Source organism: Clupea harengus, chromosome 1, assembly GCF_900700415.2.
Source record: "Clupea harengus chromosome 1, Ch_v2.0.2, whole genome shotgun sequence".
In the NCBI taxonomy this organism is placed as follows: Eukaryota; Metazoa; Chordata; class Actinopteri; order Clupeiformes; family Clupeidae; genus Clupea; species Clupea harengus.
Window position 1 is genome coordinate 12,073,048 of NC_045152.1, and position 15,180 is coordinate 12,088,227.

At 45.3% G+C, this 15,180-nt stretch overlaps 1 protein-coding gene across 1 annotated transcript in view; it reads left to right on the top strand.

Moving 5' to 3' along the window:
- Positions 1 to 15,180, top strand: part of grid1b (glutamate receptor, ionotropic, delta 1b) — a 195,373-nt gene that overhangs the window by 155,366 nt on the left and 24,827 nt on the right. The window contains exons 7-9 of the mRNA XM_012837730.3: positions 8,884 to 8,985; positions 9,882 to 10,079; positions 11,091 to 11,430. Coding sequence (XP_012693184.2) covers positions 8,884 to 8,985; positions 9,882 to 10,079; positions 11,091 to 11,430 — 640 coding nt within the window. The remainder of the gene's footprint in view (positions 1 to 8,883; positions 8,986 to 9,881; positions 10,080 to 11,090; positions 11,431 to 15,180) is intronic.

A 15,180-nucleotide genomic window follows, 5' to 3' on the forward strand; every position in this document is an offset into this window, starting at 1 on the left:
AATGTGTGTGTGTGTGTGTGTGTGTGTGTGTGTGTGTGTGTGTGTGGGCAATGCTACTGATCAGAGCCAACAGAGTGTGTGTGTGTGTGTGGGCAATGCTACTGATCAGAGTCAACAGAGTGTGTGTGTGGGCAATGCTACTGATCAGAGTTAACAGAGTGTGTGTGTGTGGGCAAAGCTACTGATCAGAGCCAACAGGGTGAAACATGATATAACTAGCTCATTAATGGTTAATCGTGTGTGTGTGTGTGTGTGTGTGTGCGTGTCTGCGTGTCTGCGTGCCTGCGTGTCTGCGTGTGAGTGTGCGTGTCTGTGTGTGTGTGTGTGCATGTGCGTGTGTGGTTGCCTGTGTGTCTGTGCGTGTGCGTGTGTGTCTGTGTGTGTGTGTGTGTGTGAGTGTGTGGGTGTCTGTGTGTCTGTGTGTGTGCGTGTCTGAGTGTCTGCGTGTCTGCGTGTGAGTGTGCGTGTCTGTGTGTCTGCGTGTCTGCGTGTCTGCGTGTGAGTGTGCGTGTCTGTGTGTGTGTGTGTGTGTGTGCATGTGCGTGTGTGGTTGCCTGTGTGTCTGTGTGTGTGTGTGTGTGTGTGTGTGTGTGTGTGTGTGTGTGTGTGTCTGTGTGTGTGTGTCTGTGCGTGTGTGGGTGTCTGCGTGTCTGCGTGTGAGTGTGCGTGTCTGTGTGTGTGTGTGTGTGTGTCTTTGTGCGTGTGTGTGTGTCTGTGTGTCTGTGTGTGTGTGTGCGTGTGTGGGTGTCTGTGTGTCTGTGTGTCTGTGCGTGTGCGTGTGTGTGTGTCTGTGTGTGTGTGTGCGTGTGTGTGTGTCTGTGAGTCTTTGTGCATGTGCGTTATAAGTATGAAGCCCTAATGTGGTCCTTTACAAAGGGCTTCCAACTTTATCTGAAAGCAGCACAGTTGGAGATAAACATATCAGGATCAGTCTGTCTCTGCCTGTCTCCCGTGCCTCCCCCCCCCACCCAGCTAATAACCCCCCTCTGTCTCCCCTGTTCAATGGGCTGCACTAAATTACTCAGAGCCTCCATGTTAACCGTAATGGAGCCCCTTTGAAATCAAATTAAGAGGCAGAGAAAAGAATATGAAAGCGCACTGCCAGACGTATTCACTCTGTTAACTAAGGCACGAGGAGGTATTGATTCTCGTCCGATTCTACGCATGCTGTAATTATTGACCCCCCGGTTCAGCCTCTTCAGTCACGCCAATCAGATCCCCAACGCTGTGTCCTAGATACGATCTTTCTGCTTGTTTTTTTTTTGCAGCCATTTTCCACTGAAGAGGAATACATACATTTGGAGAATGTAAATACATTAGATATGAGCTGGTATTAGAAGGGAGTTTGTTATAGCATAATAACAAATATGACAGATATTAGGGGATTGTATTTTTTAAAGTAAGATCCCTTCAGAACAGATTAAGGAGTGCTGCAGGCTTTTAGGGGAAATTGGAATGAACATCAGTACATTTTAAGTCATTTTAAGGTCTCCGTTATTGTAAGTGTACTGCACAAATACATATTTAATAACCCAGCAGCTCAGGATGTTATTAAATGTGCTAATACGTCTGGTCTGGTAACTGAGAGTAATTTCTACTGAGTGGAACAATGCAGCAGGTTTGATCATTTTCCTCAGTATAATAAGATCATGTCCCTGACATTTTCGAATTTGGTTTTATTATTTATTTCCATAAGGCATCAGAAAAGCTTTGAAATGCTCAGAGTTAACTCGGACACACATACAAGCACACTGCACCCAATCTTATTTTCACCCTCTCGTATTTAATCAAGCTGTTTTGAAGTGCTTGAATAAAATCTGAAGGGAATCGCTATTTCAAGGGTCATGAAAACCAAACTGCGGGAGTGATTAAAAAACATGCTTCTGTTCTCATGCAGTTGTGCTGTTTCTGGAGGGTCATTAGTAGAGCAGCTCTTCTGTGTTACGCCCTCAGACGGCCTTGAAGGGGAATGCTCTAGTTAATTAGAGTTTGACTGAGTGAGAGTGTGCTGTCTCACTGCTAGTTAATTAGAGTTTGAGTGAGTGAGAGTGTGCTGTCTTGCTGCTAGTTAGGCAGTGTTTGAGTGAGTGAGAGTGTGCTGTCTCTCTGCTAGTTAATTAGAGTTTGACTGAGTGAGAGTGTGCTGTCTCACTGCTAGTTAGGCAGCGTTTAAGTGAGTGTGAGTGTGCTGTCTCTCTGCTAGTAATTAGTGTTAGAGTGAGAGTGTGCTGTCTTGCTGCTAGTCAGGCAGTGTTTAAGTGAGTGAGAGTGTGCTGTCTTGCTGCTAGTTAATTAATGTTTGAGTGAGAGTGTGCTGTCTCTGCTAGTTAATTAGTGTTTGAGTGAGAGTGTGCTGTCTCTCTGCTAGTTAATTCGTGTTTGAGTGAGAGTGTGCTGTCTCTCTGCTAGTTAATTAGTGTTTGAGTGAGAGTGTGCTGTCTCTCTGCTAGTTAATTAATTAGTGTTTGAGGGAGAGTGTGCTGTCTTGCTGCTAGTTAATTAGTGTTTGAGTGAGTGTGCTGTCTCTCTGCTAGTTAATTAATTAGTGTTTGAGGGAGTGTGCTGTCTCACTGCTAGTCAGGCAGTGTTTGAGTGAGTGAGAGTGTGCTGTCTCACTGCTAGTTAATTAGTGTTTGAGTGAGTGAGAGTGTGCTGTCTCGCTGCTAGTTAGGCAGTGTTTGAGTGAGAGTGTGCTGACTCACTGCTAGTTAATTAGTGTTTGAGTGAGAGTGTGCTGTCTTGCTGCTCGTTAGGCAGTGTTTGAGTGAGAGTGTGCTGTCTCGCTGCTAGTAATTAGTGTTTGAGTGAGTGAGAGTGTGCTGTCTCACTGCTAGTTAGGCAGTGTTTGAGTGAGTGAGAGTGTGCTGTCTCACTGCTAGTTAGGCAGTGTTTGAGTGAGAGTGTGCTGTCTCTCTGCTAGTTAATTAGTGTTTGACTGAGTGAGAGTGTGCTGTCTCTCTGCTAGTCAGGCAGTGTTTGAGTGAGAGTGTGCTGTCATGCTGCTAGTCAGGCAGTGTTTGAGTGTCTGGACATGGAAGTGTCTCTGCTCATGATACCAGCCACTGAAAGAGGTAGGAATACATGTCAGGTTTAGAAGTTCCTCTCTGCTAAATGCTGAGATGAAACCCAGTGGGAGTCAGAAGGGCGAATTAAAGCTCCAGATCTATATTTGTTTGTTTGTTTGTTTGTCAGTAACACAGAAACATTAAGACCCAGAGGGTGTCAGGCGCCGTGCGAGGAAAGCCATAAGACAAACAAGCAAACACACAAACCAGTAATGAAGCATGTGAGCGTGTGTGTGTGTGTATGTGTGTGTGTGTGTGTGTGTGTGTGTGTGCGCATGCATGTGCTTGCCTGTTTGCATCTTTGTGTATTTGTGTTCTAATACATGTGTGTGTGTGTGTGTGTGTGTGTGTGTGTGTGTGTGTGTGTGTGTGTGTGTGAACCAGTGGTGTGTTCCCCTACAGGGGCTTCTCCTGTGCCCTGCTTCTTCTCTCCATTATAACCCCTCCCTGGGAAGTCTTATTCGCCTTCTCAAACGTGTCTCTCTAAGTCTCCAGCAAAGACTCACTCATTAGAACACTGATCTTAACGAGACCACTGGGAATTGGGTAAAATAGGTATAATATGACATTAAATGGCCTAATAACAATGGAAGTTTCTAGAAGATTTTTAAAAAATGAACATGAAAGAATAAACCAACCATTCCATGCAAAAAATGATTAATGAATAGAACCATATTAATAATGGCATAGAAGTATTCACATAATATAATATATTTTCAGACTGATTGGCCTTGTGAGGAAGTTGTAAGTGACCTTTTAAGAGAAGTGGGCATGATTCCCACTGTTCTTGCTGGCACAGTAGGACTTCCACAATCTTAATGATTAGTTTATGCAAGCACAGGAAAGCATACTTGGCAAGGTAACTCCTGGCAAGTGCTGAAATGCCTAGCAGGAATTTGGGTTTAGTGTGTATGTGTGTGTTTGTTCATGTGTTTCTTGTGTGCGTGCCCGTGTGCTTATTTGTGTATGTCTGTGTGTGTGGGTGGGTGTGTTTGTGTGTGTGTGTGTGTGTGTGTGTGTGTGTGTGTGTGTGGGGTGTGTTTGTTTGTGTGCTTCTTGTGTGCGTGCCCGTGTGCTTATTTGTGTATGTGTGTGTGTGTGTGGGTGGGTGTGTTTGTGTGTGTGTGTGTGTGGGTGGGTGTGTTTGTTTGTGTGCTTCTTGTGTGCGTGCCTGTGTGCTTATTTGTGTATGTGTGTGTGTGTGTGGGTGGGTGTGTTTGTGTGTGTGTGTGTGTGTGTGTGTGTGTGGGTGGGTGTGTTTGTTTTTGTGTTTCTTGTGTGCGTGCCGTGTGCTTATTTGTGTGTGTGGGTGGGTGGGTGTGTTTGTGTGTGTGTGTGTGTGTGTGTGTGTGGGTGGGTGTGTTTGTTTGTGTGTTTCTTGTGTGCGTGCCTGTGTGCTTCTTTGTGTGTATGTGTGTTTGTTTGTGTGTGTGTGTGGGTGTGTGTGGGTGGGTGTGTTTGTGTGTGTGTGTGTGTGTGTGTGTGTTTGTGTGTGTTTGTGTGTGTGTGTTTGTGTGTGTGTGTGTGTGGGTGGGTGGGTGGGTGTGTTTGTGTGTGTGTGTGTGGGTGTGTGTGTGTTTGTGGCAGACAGATCAAGTGTGAAACGAACGGTGGCAAATGGTGGCATTTAGCTCCAAAGCTGGCCGCGCCCACCATGGGCACGGGGCTGTGAGTGATGACATTTTCATAAAGGAGCAAAAACTGGAAATATCACTGCCGACCAGAGGGAGGAGAGGAGGAGGTGGGAGGAGAGTAGGGAGGAGGAGGAGAGGAGGAGAGGAGGAGGAGAGGAAGTGGTGGGAGGAGAGCACGAGGGTGAAGCCCTGAGGTCATCTTACTCACCCATGCAAAACTCACACACACTTAAACTGGGCCCTCCGTTATAGACTTGGCATAACTATGTTATAAACATGTTATAGCAAAGGCCATGTCCTTTTATTTGTCTTCTAGAGAATGAATGTCTAATTAAGAGTGTCATACTACCAAAATCAGCTTATGGTACATGCTAATACGATGGGACAGCATTATACAGGTTCGACGGATGTTATAACAGGGATAACATGAGAGACACTACAAATTACATCATTATGACAATATATGGCGAGTACTATGACATATTTGTGAAACAGTTTTGTTAGCCTTATGGTAAACTTTGAGTAAAGCATTCCCTAAAATACCGTAATTTATATATATATATTTTATATATATATTCTTATTTACTACATGGCACGACGTAACGGTCAATGAAATGTGGTCAATACACGGGTTTTTGAAATTACATAAAACACTGTAATGCGGTTTATATACAGTGCGGTTAATAGCCTGCAAATGCCTCAGCAGAGTAGAGCTGACTCCTCAGGAGCTAACTCCAGAGCAGGGGTATTGGGAGCAGGGGTATTGAGAGTGGAAACCAATCTCTTGACACCCCCACTCATGAAAACAGGGCAGAGGAAAATCTATGGACTTCAATTCGAGAAGCCTTCTTAATCGGCCTTGTTGCAGTTCAAAGCGTCCGACTGAATGAGAACTCCTCCCTGAGGAACACGAGGCTTGCGCAATTAAACAAGCAGATTGTGATGTATAGATGAGCCCGTAAAGCTTTAATGTCCAACACGCTTTGATGACAACCCAGCCCATAATGAGCAACCGGGGTTAGAAGCTCTTCGGAGTGATCGCTTTTCTGTACGAACACCAGCCCAGCTGGACACCAGAGCCAAGGTCTGCGGTGTGGATTAGTGGGGTTATCCTGGTGAGGTTCTCGTGAACGTCTGCAGGTCCCTTTGCTACGAGTCAGCAGAAGGCCAATGTAAAGGACTATGAGGGGGTGGCGTATCACACAGATGGAACCTGGAATGTCCCACTCAAACAGCCATTAAAGTTGAATTTCCCGATGATTAAGTTAATTAAGACAATAAGTTAATGAGCAGAATCAATTAGCACTATGACATGAGTGATGGTGGGGCTGGTAAAGGATATCCTCACGGCTGTGGTTCGGTTCCAGGCCATCGTCTTTAAGCCATTCTTAGGGTTCAGCTGTGATTTGGACATTAAACTTGTTTTTCAGTCCGTTAAGTCAGAGTCTAGTTCCCCTATCCTTCCGTTTTGTGTTCATTGTTGCCCTATAGCAGAGATGCATGGAAGGCCCTCTGTGTTGCAGTGTCAGATCATTATAGCAGAGGTGCATGGAAGGCCCTTTGTGTTGCAGTGTCAAGTCATGTGCTGCAGATTTGCGTCCGCAGAGACACTCAGAAAGGTGAGGTGCTATGTGTGTTATCGCATGTGTTATTTTAGAAAGAAGAGGTGCTCTGTGTGTTATCGCATGTGTTATTTTAGAAAGGAGAGGTGATGTGTGTGTTATCTCATGTGTTATTTTAGAAAGGAGAGGTGCTATGTGCGTTATCTCATATGTTATTTTAGAAAGATGAGGTGTTTTGTGTGTTATCTCATGTGTTATTTTCTAGACTCATGTTCGCCGTGAAGGTTAGACATTGTGAAGCGGCTCACTGTGGCACAAACTCATTTCAGTGCCCCGCATGTCATCTAACGCACATTTTCGTGTTGTCCTTCCAAAGAATCTGTATGTTAGTGTGTGTGCATGTGTGTGTGTGTGTATGTGCATTCGTGTTTGTGTGTAAGAGTGTGTATAAGTGCGTAAGAGTGTGTGTGTGTGTGTGTGTGTGTGTGTGTGTGTGTGTGTGTGTGTGTGTGTGTGTGCGTGCGTGGGAGTGACATATTAATAGTATTAGTATCTGAGAGAGCTTCAGGCTTGAATGTAAAGAACTGACATATATTGTGAAGAAATTCCCTGTTGACTGCAAAAAAAGATCTGAAGAGGGGGGGGGAGTGAAGCTGCTCATCCGTGGGCTATGGAGGAGAAACGCTGCTGCTCTTTCCCGCATTTTAATTTCGTCCTTTTGCCGTCGCAGCAGTTACCACTTATCCGAGTCTAATCGCCGAGTTTGTTTGCAAGGAATAAGCACATATCTCACGCCAGCCGGAGACTAGGCCTGCAAATGAAAATCATGCAAGTCAATACCACAAGTCTCTTCCTGGCAGAGGCATTGGTGCCCAGCAGTAGAGCTTGGTGCTGTGTTGTACATCACATGCCATGCATTACATGCGCTTAATGCGCCACTTTATTCAATTACGCAAGGGTATTGAGTGGGTGATTAAAGAGTTCCCTCCGGGATTAAATTAGCGTGGAAATTAATCTCCCAAATCCGATTGTTTAACAGTATTTCGACTGTATTAGAAGTGACTGCTTGTCCCTGTCGCATGGTGCCTGTGTGTGTGTGTGTGTGTGTGTGTGTGTGTGTGTCTGTGTGCCTGTGTGTGTCTGTGTGTATCTGTGTGTCTGTGTGTGTGTGTCTGTGTCTGTGTGTCTGTGTCTGTGTCTGTGTGTGTGTGTGTGTGTGTCTGTGTGTATCTGTGTGTCTGTGTGTGTGTGTCTGTGTGTGTGTGTGTCTGTGTGTCTGTGTGTGTGTGTGTGTGTGTGTGTGTGTATCGACTCAGCAGGGGGGATGGGTGGGTGGATGGGGCTGTTGTGAGGGATGATGGCATCAGTATGACATTGAAGGTAATTAAGCTTAATTATGATCCTCTGTGAGTTGATGAAAGAGATGGGGGGATGTGAAGATGACCCCGCCTGCTGAGGCTGAGAGAGAGGTCATGTGACATGCGGAGCGGAGACGTTCCGCGCTTTTGTCTCCCCACTGACTTAAATAACAAGCACACACACACACACACACACACACACACACACACACACCAGAGGAGGGCATGGTGAACATCAGACGTCATCAGCGTACGACACGGCCAACTTTAAAGGGCGGACATCATTCTTAACCCCCCCTTTTTCATACTGCTGTGAAAGATTTGTTAGATTGAGCGTAGCAAGAACAAAGAAGCCATCAAGAAGAAGATGGAGTGATCTTTCTTTCCACGTTTGCCTCTTCTCTTTCTCTTTGTTCTGCGCCTTTTTTGTTCTGTTTTTGAGAGCGGGCGTTCTTTGGAACGTGTGCGGCATTCATCTGCGGTTTCCCTGGTGATGGGCAGGCCAGGACACCACCTTGGCAAAGTGAATAAATAATTGGGATACGCCGGTTTGATCCACTGTTTGTTCTCTTCATTAAAATCTTCACAGCTCTTAGAGAGTCGCCCTCTGATAAGCACATGTTAAATATGGTCTGGGTGACCATGAAAGACTGACAGAGAGATGAGTACTGCACACACACACACACACACACACACGCACACACACACACACACACGCACACACGCACACACGCACACACACACACGCGCACACACGCACTCACACACACCACACACACACACACACACACACACACACACACACACACACACACACATTTCATTAATGAGACTGGAAGTCTTGTCAGGGCTTTATCTAGTCTGTTTTTGTAATGTGATTTGAAGTGCCAGGGCCATGAGCAGGGCTTTTATTCCGCCATGAATTTAAAAACTTGTCTGAGCAGCACTCTTGAGTGTCCTCATCTCTCTCACTCTCTCTCTCTCTCACTCTCTCTGTCTCTCCATCTCTCACTCTCTCTGTCTCTCCTTCTCTCACTCTCTATCTACCTCTCTCACCTTCTCTCTCTCTCTCCTTTCATCTCTATCTACCTCTCTCTCCTTCTCTCACTCTCTCTATCTCCCCCACTCCTTCTCCCTCTCTTTCTCTCTTTCTCTCTCTCTCGATCGCTCCATCTCTCTCTCCTTATCAAAACCCCCTCTCTCTCTCCTTCTCCAGGACTGTTTTTCTTTACTGTTCCAACTCTCATGTTCTCTGTTTCCTTAGCTGGCCACGTGGGACTCTGTAAACGGACTCAACGGCAGCCTTAAAGAGAGTCGTATAGAGAATGGCATGCAGGGAGTGACGGTCAAAGTCGTGACTGTTCTGGTAAGACTGACATTTAAATACTTTGCTGAAGATAAGTCTTATGCAACCTAGCCTCATGGGATATACGTACCTCTGACCACATTTTTTGGCAGCGCCACAAATGGTTCATCGCATGCCGTTGTCTTGATGCTGTCCATTGTCAGTATTATTTTAATGATAAAATAGAATCATTTGGCAACGGTAGTTCTAATGTCCCATGTGATGAACTATCCATAATAGGCTGAAATGTATACATTAAATATATATATTATATCAAATAAGTTATCGTAATGATTATGGTATCGTGGTTCATCGTACAAAGAACAATGGCCCTGGGGTGCGTGTGTGTGTGTGTGTGTGTGTGTGTGTGTGTGTGTGTGTGTGTGTGTGTGTGTGTGTGTGTGTGTGTGTGTGTGTGTGTGTGTGTGTGTGTGTGTGTGTGTGTGTGTGTGTGAGTGTGTGTGAGTGTGTGAGTGGTGGTGCAGTGGTTAGCGTCGTCAGTCTACTCAGGGGTGATTCCCACGGTTGTCTGGACGCCGCTTTGCATAAAAGCATCTGCTAAATGCCAGTCCTTTACCTTTACAGAGTGTTGAGCAATGACATTTATAGCGTGCTGGGGTAGGAGAGATAAGGGTGCAAGACTGTACACAATTATACGCTTATTATAGAACTTCAGTTCCCATGAAACTGTCGACCAATTCAGCGAAATCATAAAGTCAACTACAGTCAAAACTGCGGCAAAATGTATGGTACGTATTTGGCAAACATGTGATGAGAGGTACATAATAATAATATTAATAATAATAATGCATTTTATTTGTAGCGCACTCTTCATTCAAAGGAATCTCAGAGTGCCAATCACCCAGGAGACGAGGTTAGTATTTTTTTGTTAATCAATCATTTTCTGGCTTTTGCAGGAGGATCCTTTTGTGATGGTTGCAGAGAATATTTTGGGGCAGCCCAAGAGATACAAGGGCTTCTCCATCGATGTCCTCGATGCCTTGGCAAAGATCCTAGGCTTCAAGTATGAGATCTACCAGGTGTCCGACGGCAAGTACGGTTCCCAGCTGCCCAACGGAACCTGGAACGGCATGATTGGCGAACTCATCAACAAGGTCAAGAACCCTACACTCAGACACTTGAAGAGGCTATAAAGAGCACATGCGATATAAGATGCTAACATCACACTTCAGTCCTTCTGAAACCTACACTCAGACACTTGAAGAGGCTATAAAGAGCACATGCGATATAAGATGCTAACATGACAATTCATGTAACATGGCAGTATCAGTGCCGTAATACTCATCCAAATATTCATGAAATTAACGTAGACCGGGTTCTTCTAAATAAATGCGAGAGACTGTTTTGATCTTGGGATTATATGGATACGAAAAAGCAGGGCTGACATTTTTATGCTGTATTGGCTTTGGTGAAGGCTTTGCACAGTTTGATCTTCGAGGCCACTTGTCACAGACCCACATATCCACGAGGTCACTCACCAACACAACAGACACCTGGATAGCAGGAGATTTCCTGAGTAAATCTGAGAGAAGCTGTAGGGAAGACCACCCTGTTTCCCCCCCCCCCCCCCCACTGGAGCAAATACTGTGACAGTCACAGATAGGCTATCAGAGACAGAACAGTAGCAGAGAGAGTCCAACCCAGCCCGCTCTCACCACACATTAACCCAACACTAAAAACACCAATACAGCCATCAGGTGGTGTCTTAGGCAGGGCCCGTTCAGTGTAGAAACTTGGCTTTGACAGAGGACATCTGCAGTCCAGTTAGTCATTTAGCAGATGCACGTGTCTAGTGGAGAGGCCTCCTGCTCATAGAACACACATACCTTGACGTTGTTATCATTTTACTGTAGCAGTTGAGCTATCAGTAATACCAACAGCTATTTAACTATTTAACTACCAAGTACTTGTCAACCAACTCTGTCTGTAACTACACTATAATTCCAACCCCACATGTGAGCCCGTGGGGATTCTTCATTATCAACACATCAGATGGTGCTGAGAAATTACATTGGCCCATGCAAACAATGCGTTGACTTTATGCCGCTTGTTGACTTTTCCCTGTAATATTTGTGTCCCTTCCGTCCGTCCTCTGTCTTGTGCAGAGAGCGGACCTGGCCGTTTCGGCGATCACCATTACGCCGGAGCGGGAGAACGTGGTGGACTTCAGCAAGCGCTACATGGACTACTCCGTGGGCATCCTCCTGCGCAAGCCGGAGGAGAAGATCAACATCTTCTCACTCTTCGCGCCCTTTGACCTGGCGGTGTGGGCCTGCATCGCGGCCGCCATCCCCGTCGTGGGGGTGCTCATCTTCCTGCTGGCCCGAATCCAGTCCCTCCGGAATCAGAACCCGCCCCAGCCCCCCCACCACCAGCAGGCCTCCAGCATCTCCAGCTCCCTGCACAGCGCCATCTGGGTGGTGTACGGGGCATTCGTACAACAAGGTAACATGACCCCCTCTTGTTCTGTTAATTTTTATTGACTATATTTGTGATTTTTTTTTTACCTTCCCACAGTTGATGAGTTATTACATTTCTGGGAAGTTATTACAATTGTGGGATTACTGTATTTAAAAAGTGCAGATTTGTATTGTGCCTGTGGTTCATTATGTTTGTGGGTGTAACACATTCCATTCAAATGGTTTTTTCTTCTTCTATAGTAGTCTATATAGTATATACTATATGTACTATATGTAGTGTATAGTATGTAGTATTCTATAGTTTGTTTTTCTGCCTACCTTTGGACCAGTCTCTCTTTGTATCTATCTGTAAATCCATCTATCTTTCTGCCTTGCATGATGTGTGGTGTGACGAGATGTTCTCTAATTATCTCTATTAGTACTTCATGTGTGGTTAATACTCTATGTACACAGCCATGGAGGTGTAGAGAGACAGATGAACCCACTGCACATAGAAACTCCCATGTAGAATTGAACACCGCTCTCCATTCATATGCGCTGTGTCATGACATTTGCAAAGGTCAGCTTTCTAATCTAAATTTCAAATAGCTGAAAGGCACTTTAAAAAAATCAGCCTGGGGGTGTTGTAACACGAGACGCCTACCTGTGAACATGCGTGACGCACGCTAACTGCATCTCAAGCGGGTCGCTGCGGTGATTTCAGCGTGTGTCTGCATCTCCAGCGTGTGTCTGCATCTCAAGCGGGTCGCTATGGCGACTGCATCTCCAGCGTGTGTCTGCATCTCCAGCGTGTGTCTGCGGCGACTGCATCTCCAGCGTGTGTCTGCATCTCCAGCGTGTGTCTGCATCTCCAGCGTGTGTCTGCATCTCCAGCGTGTGTCTGCATCTCTAGCGTGTGTCTGCATCTCCAGCGTGTGTCTGCATCTCCAGCGTGTGTCTGCATCTCCAGCGTGTGTCTGCATCTCAAGCGGGTCGCTATGGCGACTGCATCTCCAGCGTGTGTCTGCGGCGACTGCATATCCAGCGTGTGTCTGCATCTCCAGCGTGTGTCTGCATCTCCAGCGTGTGTCTGCGGCGACTGCATCTCCAGCGTGTGTCTGCATCTCCAATGTGTGTCTGCGGCGACTGCATCTCCAGCGTGTGTCTGCATCTCCAGCGTGTGACTGCATCTCCAGCGTGTGTCTGCATCTCCAGCGTGTGTCTGCATCTCTAGCATGTGTCTGCATCTCCAGCGTGTGTCTGTGGCGACTGCATCTCCAGCGTGTGACTGCATCTCCAGCGTGTGACTGCATCTCCAGCGTGTGACTGCATCTCCAGCGTGTGTCTGCGGCGACTGCAGAGGTGCCTTTGAGCGAATACACTTAGTTCTCCTTTACCACTGATCTGGGCATCAGCCAAGAACTCCAAAAACAAATTGGAATAAACGACACGACCACCTCAGCAACCACTTCCCCACCCCCACCTCCACCTCCACCCCTCTGCCAACAACTTACAGATGCATCTCTGTGTGTCTGGCAGTCTGCCACTCAACCCTGTTAGTCTGCACAGACAGTTATGAAATCTGAGGAGGCCTGGTCCAGTCACTCCTCCCAACACCTCCGTCTAATGAGGGGTTTAATGTGATCCATATACAGCAGGGAGGTTATCAGGCCTGCGTGTGTGTGTGTGTGTGTGTGTGTGTGTGTGTGTGTGTGTGTGTGTGTGTGTGTCTGTGTGTGTGTGTCTGTGTCTGTGTCTGTGCGCGTGTGTGTTTGTACGCGCACGCCTGTGTGTGTGTGTGTGTGTGTGTGCATGTGTGTGTGTGTTTGTGTTTGTACGTGCACGACTGTGTGTGTGTGTGTGTGGGTGGGTGTGTGTAGGTAGGGGGTTAATGGGTGTTTTCAATACTCCCCAGTAAGGTTAGTGGGACATAATGGCCAGTCATTTGCAAGTCTGATGGTTTCAAACTGAGAATAGTAAGTGTGCGCACTATCAGGTTGTAAGTCAATGTTACACTATCTGAATATTAAAACAAAAGCTTAGCAAGCAGAGCGCGTATGGAGCTAAAACAAGGACGTAGTTTGGCATTGATAAAAAGAAAGCTAAACTGAACAATAAAACATTGGCACTGAGATTACCTTTGGGTACTGAGAAGACGTTTGGATGTTTCTGAGATTGAGATTACCTTTGGGTACTGAGAAGATGTTTCTTCTGATGTGCTTTTTCATTGACAATCTTTGCTTTGTTTCTTCATGTCAGCCTTTTTCAGTTCAGGCTTTTTTACGCTGCAAGTCTTTTTTCTTCTTCTCTTCCCCATACATCCAGCTCCGCCCACATTCAGAGATGCGTTGCCCACTGGATCTGTGCAAATCATGTATGTCTTGTCCCTCCCATCAAACTCAGCCCCTTCCACACAAAAACAGAGAGAGGAAGTTGACATTGAAAAAAGACTTGCAGCGTAAAAAAACTTGCACTGAAAAATGCTGGTTTGAAAAAACAAAGAAAAGGACATCAGGAGAAACAAAAAAACCATCAAAACATATTTTCAGTACCTAATGACTTTTGCGTTACACCTAAAGTGTTTCCATGCCAATGCTATATTTTTTATAGTTCAATTGATTTTTTTTATCAATGCTGTTTCTTTTTTTGAATGCCAAACTTAAAGTCTATTTAAGCTCCATATATGTGTTTTTGGAACTTTTATTCAAATGGGTTTACCTTTTCAGTCAGTTCTCATTTATCTCATATAAACCCACTCGGTTCAAATTAAACATGGCTGTCTTCATCATCAAAAACAAGCAATCTTCAAACAGGAAACCATCTGGCATCTCTTGTCACCAAAGTCTGTTCATTTCAGTCATATCCCTGTTATGTCTTAGTGTGTTAACGAGCTGGTCTGCTGTCTGGGATGAGGAAAGGAGACCAATCTCCTGAACAAAGGTGTTAACGGCGCCCTCTGTATATTCAGTGTTCAAAGCCCATTACCTTTGCTACTGTGACATTTTGACAGGGTCATAAATGTTAGATGGCCACTTATTTGTCCATTTGAATGGAATGTGTTACACCCACAAACATAATGAACCACAAGCACAATACAAATATGCACTTTTCAAACACAGTAATCCCACAATTGTAATAACTTCCCACAAATGTAATAACTCATCAACTCCAACGTTTGTGGGAAGGTAAAAAAAAAAATCACAAATATAGTGAAATTCTACCTGTCATAACAGTTTTGTTGTCACAAATCTATACCAACTAATGAAATGTCATCCCTGGAGTTCATTTAATGTTTAGATCGTCTGAGTGTTTTGTGCACTATGTCCAGATTATAATTAGGAGCGCAAGCAGCAAAGTTCAGAGGTCACCTATTGTTGTTGCCAGTTTCCAGGTTTTTAATTTTTTTTTTTTGTCAAAATCCGCACCAGCCTGACTGGTATATGTTGGCATTGTGGTATCGGTGGAATTCGTCACTATTGGGACCGGAGTGTTTAACTTTAGCAAGACTGGACACACAGCAGTATGAGATTCTCTTAGACTACCAGTACGGCATCAGGTCTTAGACTGGATCAGGTTTTAGACTACCAGTACTGGATCAGGTCTTAGACTGGATCAGGTCTTGGACTACCAGTACTGGATCAGATTCTCTTAGACTACCAGTACTGGATCAGGTTTTAGACTACCAGTACTGGATCAGGTTTTAGACTACCAGTACTGGATCAGGTCTTAGACTACCAGTACTGGATCAGGTTTAGACCCTCTCATACCTTTCTTTTTTGTCAAAACAAATAGCACC